Here is a 10,926-nt window from a genome sequence, read left to right on the forward strand (position 1 = left end):
TCTCAATAATTTCATAAAATTTATCTTTTAATTTTTATAATTAAAAATATTTCATTTTACTAATTATACCCCACCTTCGTCCTCGAGTATAAGATTGAGTCCTTGCCATGTCTTCACGAAAAACACTATCGTGGTCCAAATCGTTGTTGACACCAAATTCTCCCATCACCTTTGCCATCAAAACCACCATCCTCAATGATGGAAGGGCATGAACCAAGGATCCAACCACTAGTGCCATGGCCAAGAGATTACAGGAAGATTTGATTGCTTCAGAGTTTAGTGGGCTTGGTGGGCCCAGTGTACTCTTCACATGGGCTTTACAATGATCCACCTTTTATGTACTTAACATTGTAGTGTAGGATTTATATGTTTTGGTCTTGTATTTCTGGCCACCTAGATTAGGGTTTTTAGGCCATAGGCTTAGTGGGCCTATTTTTGGACTTTATGAGCCTTAGGTATTTTGGTATCCAATATTGGACTCGTTTTGCTTCTTTTATTTTTTTTCTTCTATTGATTGTATTTCATAGAACATTGTATTTAGGCCATTAGAATAGAAAAATAGAGAGAAAACTTAAATAAACAAAATTGATAAACTCAAAGTTACATTTAAAGGTAATTTGAGTTGCATTTGGTTCACATGTGTTAAGCCAAGGGTGGCTACACATGGGACATCCCAAATCAATTCCAAATTACATATAAATTTAACTTTGATGTACAATTGAACCAAGCACATGGCCTAGCACATGGAGTGACCGAGAAATTTGAATTCAAATTCCATTTGAATTCAAATTCCATTTGAATTCAAATTCCATTTGAATTCAAATTCCATTTGAATTCAAATTCCATTTGAATTCAAATTCCATTTGAATTCAAATTCCATTTGAATTCAAATTTCTGACACCAAAGCAAGGCATGGAATTGGTGCCAATTGTGCTAGCTCTTTTGCTTATAAATCAAGTCACTCTCTCATTTCAATCACTTTTGAATATATGAGATTTCTGACCATTTTGCTTCAACAAAACTCTCTCTCAACCTAGAAGACTTTTAGGTTTAGCACCTTTTGAGCAATCATTTGCTCCTTTGGCCTTGGTGCTTCCCTCTCCTTCAATTTCGCGTTTCAACCTCATCTTCTAGATCTTAAGCATCCAAAATTTCCTCAAGAAAAAGATCAAGATGTTGAAGCAAAGCGAAGTAACTCAATCACTTAACCTAGTTTTTCCATCGCCCAACTTCCAAGATACAAAATTGCATTCAACTTCGACCACGAGTATCTCCTCCCCTCCCTCCAACAACCCCCTTCACCTTCAATGTGCAACTACTAAACTGAGCCCCACATCCCAATTCAAATTGACCAAACTCCTCTTAGATGAATCTGGTGCACGGGAGTGAGGAATGAGGAAGAGGAGGGGAGACAAAGAAAGGTGCATTTGAAGAAGGGAGAAAAAAATAGTTGGTGCAAATGGATAACAGTTGAGACATTATAGGGGGGTGAGGAAAAAAAATGAGTACAAAGAATGCCGTGTTATTTTGAGTATGAGACGAATCTAATAATTCATTAAAATGGTACAACATAAACCACCTATAAAAGTGGTCCAGAGTAGCATTAGTCCAAAGCTTAACCGTGATATCACTAACATTACGAATAAAATACTATATCCAAAGCTATTGAATTCCGAAACAATTGTATCTTTTTAAGTACATGGAAATACATGGCATGTAGATGTATTGCAACAACTTCAGTAATGCTACAAACCAAAAAGAATTTAATACAACAGTCCAACTCCTGCATCATTCCTCTTTTGGAATAGACCAGTGCATAAATAAATTAAGGTTACAATAAAAAGGCCTCAATTCTTGTGAATCGGTATATATCAACAGCCAAGCTAAATTTATATCCAAACCAAAGCCAAAAATTCAGATCCTTACGTACAGCTTCTCTAACTAGAGAAGCCTAAGGTGTGCTGTATCATTCAACCTTTTTATCTGCCAACCAGTTCTCAGAGAATGCTGCAACACAGTCACTGAAGAGTCTTCTATGCAAAACTTATGTGACATCATAGGACTACATCCAAGAAGGCCCGTCAGGAGACACTTAATAGGCACAGAATGAGTAAATAGTCCTATACAAGACACAGATGGTGAAAAGCTGCTGAAACCAGAATTATGCAGAGAACTTTGGTGGTTTACGTTGCCAGAAGAAATTTCATCTTCAATTTCAACGCCAGTGGTTGTCACAAATTGCAATCTGCTCTTACCAGACTTTTTCCTTGAGAATGCAGGCCGGTGCTTGTTGAGTAAATCCCATTGATTGGGTGGGAGAGAAGGTCCATCTTGGTCATGAATTGAGTTTGTCAGAAGGGCATGGGAGTTGTGCTGTGCGAATGCCTGGTTTTCATTTTGATGTGATGATAAATCTAATCTCAATTTTTCATGTAATCCCAGGACAGTTCCATTTAAGAAGTGAATCATCCGGAACTCTACTTGTCTAAGTGATTCACCAGAAGGTGCAGTGAAATCCGGCTGAAACCTGTCAATTAGGCCCTGAATTTCAGGGGTATATATTTCTGATCGAAGGCAGCCTTCCCAATTCCCTTGACTAATCTCTGCAAGAGAATCAGAGGATTGAATTTGTTCCTCTGAAAAGTTGATTTCCTGTTCATTGGAACTTTAGAGAGTAAGATTTCAAGCACAAGATTCTGGAATGTATTTTTTTTCTTATTTCCATTGATGCAAACATTAAAACCGAGATTGCTTAAGGCACATGAAGTTTAATGAAAAATAATCATTCTCCTACAATAGATTTAGGTAAAGGTAAACAAATTTCTGATGTTTCTGTTCATGCCTTCCAACCATTGAATATAGCAACCACATTTTTCTGAACAAGATTATTCAGTGTAGCATCAAAATCATAGTTAACATTGGAGAATTAACTTCAACTTTTATTCATACAAATCAGCATGTAATATAAGCCAAAAGCAATAGTCAGATACTCAGATGTGGCATCTTTAGCTCCCCCCCCCCCCCCAATTTCATGGTTACGATAATTTGTCTTCAGTCTTCACATTTACCCATGTTGTATCAATCTTTAAAATTAAAACAACAGCATGCATCCATGTGTTTAGCAAATTGCAAGGGAAATATATTCAAGGTGAATTTTATAAACAGTAAAACACATTTTGGTCATTTAAGTTATGCACACCACATTGGTCTACTATTTATCATAAACACCCTCAATTATTCTTGGAGAACCAATTCGATGGCAAGGAAGTGAAATTACAGGAACAATTTAATGTCACAAATCTTTTGAATACTAATCTGATGTATCATGTAAATACGAATAGATGACCAATACGATGCAACATTTGGAGGATCAAAACAGATATTTACTTGTTTAAAAATGAGCTAGCAGGATACAGGATGTGTCCAAGTGTCAATGTAAGCATGCTAATCTTTTAAAGTTTAAATAATCACACAATTTTACATTTATATATAGAAGTTCAATATTAGAAGAAGTTTTGGAGTGTTTCTGAATTAAACTAGGCTCAACCTTGAACTGTGATCTGTTTCATATGGACTTATGCAACTGGTTTTATTTTGTGCATTTTTAAACTAGTTTTAAAAGTTTTGAAACATCCCCCAAGTTTTTTTTAATGATTTAATCACAATTCATAAGGCAATAAATGAATTTCATAAGTATCTAGCATCATTTTCAGCTAATTGTTACTTTAAGCATTCCATGCTCAGTTAACATTACTATTACTCATACAGTCAGCTAACATCTAGAATATAATACATCCCACCCTACTTTCTTCCATGCTTTTCATCTCAGCTTTACCCTAGGACATCATCCACTAATTTTAAATTGAACATAAAATAAGATCAATAGATTTTGTAAACAGAACTAATTGGAAAATAATTGAGTCATAGAGAAATGCCAAACTTCTTTTTATCTTGTATCCAAATTTAGTTTTGTCAACAGTTCTCTGTGCAATTAAATTACAGAGAAAAATGAGAAAATCCATCAGTCATCACCAACAGCAGCTGTGAGTTTTATGCTAAGTTTCATGTTACAAGGGAAATGATTTGAAGCCAATATCAATTTCATAAATATTAGAGGTGAAAATCAACAAATCAGTGCTCAGAGGATACAACCACTTCTCCCATAATCTTAAAAGTAGCAGAATTACACAAATATTAGCTTAACAACAATCCCAGACACACATGTAACCCATTTATCAGAGACACCAATTCAGCATAATAAAGATGTCCCAAGAAAGTAAAACATGTAATCATATTAAAACAAAATAAGGAACACTCTATGTTACTATCCACATTTATGATCAGTCAAGGAAACAAATCAACCATTTTCAATTTCAACTACACTCATATTTATAAATCCAACACCGTGTCCTCATTTCAACCTCCACCATTTAAACTCAACCATTCAGAGCTCATGATCAGGCACAACCCAACTAAACTTTCAGAACCAAAGCATAAACTTCATTCACTTTCAATTCAAAACATCTACCATACAAAGAATCAAGAAAACAGACATACCATGACACACAATTATAGAACACAACACAGCCACAATACAGTGTACGTACAAACAAGAAGAAGTCAACAACAAAGTCTTATCTCACTAAGTGAGCTCGGTTAAATGGACCGCACAATATCACCAGGCTCAGTTATGATAAAATGCACATACTTAGTACAATAGAAACAACAAGCACAAATCTCACATCATAAGAAACAATCAATGCTTTCAAACCTGAGCACAAGTCATTAGTGTAGACCTAAAAAAATGTCATAGTTTCTCTAATAATTGAGATTTTATCATCTCATTAATCTTTCTAAAATAGCTTAAAAAACATAAAATCTCAATAAAGTGGATCATGATCTAATTACAAAATTGGTTTCTAAAGTGAATATTGTTCTCCGCCTATATATACTCTAATTAGGACTACTAATTTGGCGATTTTACTAGTCAATGTGGAATCTCCAACATAAAATGAAGCTAGAAGCATTAAAAATACATGACAAAACACATGTAGAATAAACGTACATAAACATCACAACTTCGAAATGTAAGTGATGCTTGCTCTTGCACTTGCACACAATTGAGCACATTCAAACTGAGAAAAAGTACCTTACACACGGACACCGCCGTGGACCGCGCCCGATCTAACGGCGACGAGTACACGGCGCTGAACCGAACTCCCTGCGACTTGAGAAAGACGGCGAGTGCCCTAGCCTGGCGCATCCCGTTCGGCGTGAGCGCCGCGGCGGGGCACCGGCCGCCGACCAAATCCGGCGCCAAATTGAGCTCACACTCGCCGTGACTGATCAGGAAAACCTCCGTGACCTCGTCGTCGGCGGCCATCCCGTTCGCGGAGAAGCTCCGCGAGAGCGCGGGCGGCGACGGCAGCGGCGGCGGCGGGCCGAGGACGTTGTAAGGGTCCCAGACTTTGATCGAGGGGCCGAGGCGCGGCGTGCCGAGCGACGAGAGCTGCGGCGAGAGCGGCGACGCGGAGGCGTGGCACGGCAGCATCTCCGGCTCCTGTTCCAGAACCTTCTTCACCATGTGGTTCCCCAATTGGGCCCGGCCCATGGGCCCGTTGAGGTTCCTGTCGTCGTCGTCTTCGTCTTCTTCTTCCTCTTGTTCCTCTTCCTCTTCGCTGTCTTCCACCACTTGCACTGACTGGGTCGCACCCATTATGGGTGGGTTCGCGAAACGACGCCGGATCGGGGGTTTAGAGTTGGGATTTGAAACGCATCGCGTGGCGGGGTTTGGGTTTGGGTTTCTATAAGGATGGATCTGCGTGCGAAGAGAAGTAGATCTCACAGTGGCTTCCTTCTTCTCAGCTAAAATCTACCGTATCAAATGAATCTCTGTTTGTATTTACGGTGTCATCATCTTGAGAGTTGAGATGAACCCCAAGGAAGCCACCCGCACTAAATTTTTAATTTTGTCTTACTATCTTAATTCTTTTTAACTTTTTTAAAAAAATTAGTAAATAATTTACACGTATGTAAATGGGTCGTTATTGATTTTTATATCATTTTTTAATATAATTTATAAAATAAATATTTTTTAAACATTTATGTTTAATAAGTATTATAATTTTTATTGTTAAATTTATAATATTTGTTATACTATATAAAAAAATAAACAAATTTAAATACATTATCATAATATTTTATACTATATAAAAATATTATATATTTTTTATTTTTTATTTTTTATTTTTTAAATATATTTATCTTTTAACTAATTTATTTATATTTATTTAAAGTATTTTTATTTTTATTTTTATTTCTCATTATAATCAAAAGCTTTTTTTAACTACTACACATTATCTTTTATAATAACGATCATTATTAAATAATTATTTTTTATTATTAAATAAAATCATCATTATCTTGGTAATGATTTTTGTTTTTTATTTTTTTTATTTTTTTGAACAAATATATAGAGACAATATACATTTTTTCCTCTTATATACTCTACTATATATAAAAGGTATATTGATTGTATAATTTATTTTTGGTCTCCATTTATTTTGATATTATTATACTTATTTCATCTCTAATTTATACTTTTGATAGACATAATACCGTAGATTTCAATCATAGTGTCAAATGAACTTTTAACATCTAAGCAACACATATGAATTAAAGTTTATGTACTAAAATAAAAAATATATTAAAATAACAAAAGAAAACTAATTGACTTTTTCTTTCTTAAGGTAGTTATTTTATACCAATGTGAAAAAGAAACTCTCATAATATGTTTTTGAAAATATGACGTTGACAATTTTTTTTCCTATTATCCAAAGCTTTTCTTTCTCATAAGTGATTTTTTTTTTCTCATGTGTGTATATTTTATAGTTAAATTCAAGGTACTTTCACTAAGCATTATCTCTAAGTTTTGTGACTACCAACTTTGTATTATTCTCATAACCCTTCAAATTGATCTAGATTTTTTAACAATATTATTGAGCCACATGTTTAATTTTATTTTATAATTAAGAAGATAAGATGTTCTCAAAGTGTTAAGAATTTACTTGGAAGGGCTTTAAATATTAATTTGTTTGTCTATGTTTTTGACTTGTTAATTGAATATGAACTTTGACATTCCCTTTCATCACCTAAAATAATCTAAATCAATATAAATGATCCATGGAATAATTCCTTTCTTTGGGTTATGCCTTTTCTTGATTTTTTAAATTTGTTCCTTATTTTTGTGCTAACTTTTTAAATGCAAAGTTGATATCGTACCTTTTTTGCATGGTTGTTCACATTTGTAACTGGTTCTTTGCTTTCCTTCTCAATTTTTTGTTTTTCACTCTAGATTGTTTCCAATCCTTATCTTTGTGATGTGTATTATATGATGTTCACTTTGGAGGTGTTGATCGAAGCTTTTACATGGTGGTTTAAGGTTTGCGTCGCTGGGTAGTGAGATGCTTCGTTCGGTGGGTAGTACGCCGTTCAGTGGGACTAATGGAGTATGCACTCTACCGACCTCATCGCTAACCCTCGCTTTGCTAGAGCCACTCAAGAGATTTTGTCAGCTACATAAGTTGTAGTGGAATACCATGGTTGAGGAGTTGGAAGCATTTGATTCCAAGTAACGAGTCAAAAATCACATCATGAAGTAGAACGTAACTCTGCATGCATAGGAAGCGTTCTTTGTCATGAGAATGAGTTTTATCTTCCGTAATGGATCCTTCACTTCGCTATAAATGTGTTAGCTTTGTTATAATTACTTTTTATTTATTCATAGACTTCACTTTCATTTTTTTTATCTATTTGATTTTTAGGTTAATTCATTATGTAATTTGTACATTGGATTTGGGGTTATCTTTCACATTGTTGGATCTACAATTTTGTGTGTTCATCGCAACTTGGAAATGGGTTGTGTATTTCCTCATCGATTTGGGATTTGGCCTAAAGTTAGTGGTGACATGATGTGTATTTTGGTTCAACTTTATATGCAATTAGAGTTATTGGGTCAAAAATTTTGTTCTATGTTTATGTGTTTTTTAGATTGCATTTGTGCTTTCAAGTCTGGACTTTAGTTGTGAATAATTTGGTGCTAACAGATGGCCTTGATCAACATGTGATTTTTCTATAAATCCATGGACCTCCTTTCATTTTAGTATATTTGTTAGTTATGTTCATGAGGAGATTTCAAATCAAATACATTATACAATTGAGGGTTTGAATCAAATACATTATACAATTGAGAGTTTGAATTATTACTATAGTTTACTGTTTCGGGGATTTCATTAGGTTTTTTCATTTTCTCGAGGATATTTTTGGTCATGAAATTTTATCAATGGTCAAGTTGGTGAAAATGGAACCCACAAAGAGCATTTGAATGTCACACTGGACAAGGGTAAATATTATCACCAACTAACGAATAATTTATTTGTTCAAATTTTGCTTTTATAAATAATGATATCAACTATCCTAATTGCATAAATGAATTTAAGTGTGATGGTGTTGGACATGGGAACTAGGGTACACAGTTTGATGAAATTGTTGAGTAAGCAATTCTTTGTATTCATAACTTTAATATGAATGAAAATTCATATCACAATTCCCATAAAGAAAAAAGTCAGGTGTTTATGTTGGTGGTTATTGATTATATGTTCCTTTTGATGTTAAATGTGCTTAGGGTGATTGAGGAAGTGGTTAATGAATCTGAAAAGAATTTGGGTGAAGAAAAGTGATGGAGGAGCATGGACCAAGGGTCCAACCACTATCAGAGCCTAGTGGGCTTGGTGGGCCCAAGCTACTCTTCACATGGGCCATTTGTTGATATCTCATTTTTCATGTTAGAGTAAAGGATATATTAGTTTAGATAGTATATTTCTTAGCCTTGTATTTTGGGCTTTAGGATTAGTGATTTTGGGCCTTAGGTTTATTAGGTCCATTTTTGGGTTTAATGAGTCTTAGGTATTTTGGTACCCAATATTGGGTTCATTTTGCTTCTTTTATCATTTCTTAATGTTTAGGATAGTTTGACCATTGTATTTAGGCCATTAGAGTAGGTTTTGAGAGGAAAAACTTAATTAGACAAAGTTAGCTAAATTAGGTCACATTTAGGTTTAATTTAAGATGCATTTGGTGCATATATGCTAGCCTAAGGTGGGCTGCACTTGATCCACCCCAAATAATCTCAAAATTAACCCTAAATGCAACCTAAATTAAATTAGATCTACACATGGAGCTAGCATATGGTCATCAAAGAATTTGAATTTCAAATTCCATTTAAAATTCAAATTTTTGACGCCAACTTGATGGCTTGGTGGGTGGCGCCAATTTCTAACTTCCCTTAGCCTATACATTTTGCTTTCCTCCCTTCATTGTATTCACTTTGAGTATATGATCGAGAGCATTTAGCTTTTTAGCCAAATTCTCTTTACTTGAAGAATCCTTGACGCATAAAATTCTAGGGTTCCTAGAAGCTTTCTAGGTTTAACACCTTGTTAGCAATCATTTGCTCCTTTAGCAAAGGTGTTTCCAAACTCCAAAGATCCCTACATGTAATCCTTTGTTTCTTACCTTCTAAAGTGAAGAAATCATCTCAAGGAAGGTTCATGAAGCTTGGAGCAATTCCTTGAAGAATTCATCCATCAATTCTTCAAGAATTGCCATTAAGAAGCCTGCAGGTGAAGAAGATCCAGTAAAGGGAAATAAGAATAGTCCTACTAATGGAAATGAAAAAAAGAAAAAAAAAACACGAGGATAAGGTGGATGATTGGTTCATTTAAGGCTTTCTGCATTTAGTTTGAATCTCTTACTACATCTTTGAAATTTTCTACATTTCATGATCAAGATACAAACAAAAGATATGCATTTTATTTATTAATGTCAAATCATTCAAATTAAGCTTTGGTTATATCTTAGTGATCTAATTGAATTTTGTTGGTTGCTTTATTTACATTGTAGAAGCTCTCACTGTCTTTTTCTTAATAATGAATTTTTTCCTTAGTCTAACTTTGCTTTTCATTTTGAAAATGTTGGGATTTCAATTGCATTTATTATTCTTCCTCATGCATTTTGTTTTTTATTATATTTGAAATTTATATTCTCTAGACTATTCATCAATTGCTAAATTGAATCTAAATTTTGTGGTAGGATATACACTAAAAGAGTGTGAGAGAGTGCTGAAAGATAGAAGGAAGGCTCTATAGGCGCTCAATACTGAAGCCACGAGAAAGGTGGATATCAAGAAGTTTGCTTCCATGCAACCATTGTCAAACAAGAAAGACAATGAAGAGATATTCATTAAATTGGTGAGATTTTTTTGCCCCATTTTTTTCCTTCATTTCTAATTATTTTTATAATTTTATATTAGTGATTCCTAATAATATTGCTTGACACTTTGATTTTCTTTCCAGGGGTTTGATAAGGATAAGTGCAAAGATGTTTTTGATAAGGAGGAGAAATCTAAAAAGGTGTGAGATTGTGTGCTAACCAAGGTTAGTGCCATGATACCCAATTGTACTAGTTGTTTTTTGAGGAGAGTCATCTAACTTTAATTTTTGTGCAATTTCTTCATTAATAATGCATACAAGAACGTAAATATTAACTCAAGAACCACCTTCTATCAAATCCTCGTACCTATGTGAATCCAAAAGGCTTTATTTTCCCCAAAAAAATAAGTTAATTTTGCTAATTTAATATACTCAAGACTACATTAAAATCATATTATTTTGCTTAGTATTATGTGTCAGCTTTCTAGCATGACATAGTATCTCACCTTGTGAAAAATATGAGGATTTTGGGAATTTGGTGTTGGGAAACATCAAATTTAGATAATAGCTCAAGTTATACAAGTCTTTTTCAACTTGTAATAATATACATTTTGGCTTCATTGCAATTCTAATTTAGATGAATCATCTTTGCAAACGG

The 10,926-nt window shown here is 34.2% G+C and overlaps 1 protein-coding gene across 1 annotated transcript; it reads right to left on the reverse strand.

Moving 5' to 3' along the window:
- Window positions 1-1,627: 1,627 nt before the first annotated feature.
- On the reverse strand, window positions 1,628-5,945 carry MEF14 (Phosphoglycerate mutase family protein). Its single transcript, XM_020351881.3, has 2 exons — window positions 5,150-5,945; window positions 1,628-2,652 (listed from the first exon to the last, which is right to left on the reverse strand). Exons 1-2 carry the CDS (start codon window positions 5,714-5,716, stop codon window positions 1,942-1,944), a joined length of 1,278 nt encoding a protein of 425 aa, XP_020207470.1. The 5' UTR covers window positions 5,717-5,945; the 3' UTR covers window positions 1,628-1,941.
- Between the last annotated feature and the right edge of the window lie 4,981 nt (window positions 5,946-10,926).

This window comes from Cajanus cajan, chromosome 1 (genome assembly GCF_000230855.2).
Source record: "Cajanus cajan strain Asha chromosome 1, NIPB_CcT2T_4, whole genome shotgun sequence".
Taxonomy (NCBI): Eukaryota; Viridiplantae; Streptophyta; class Magnoliopsida; order Fabales; family Fabaceae; genus Cajanus; species Cajanus cajan.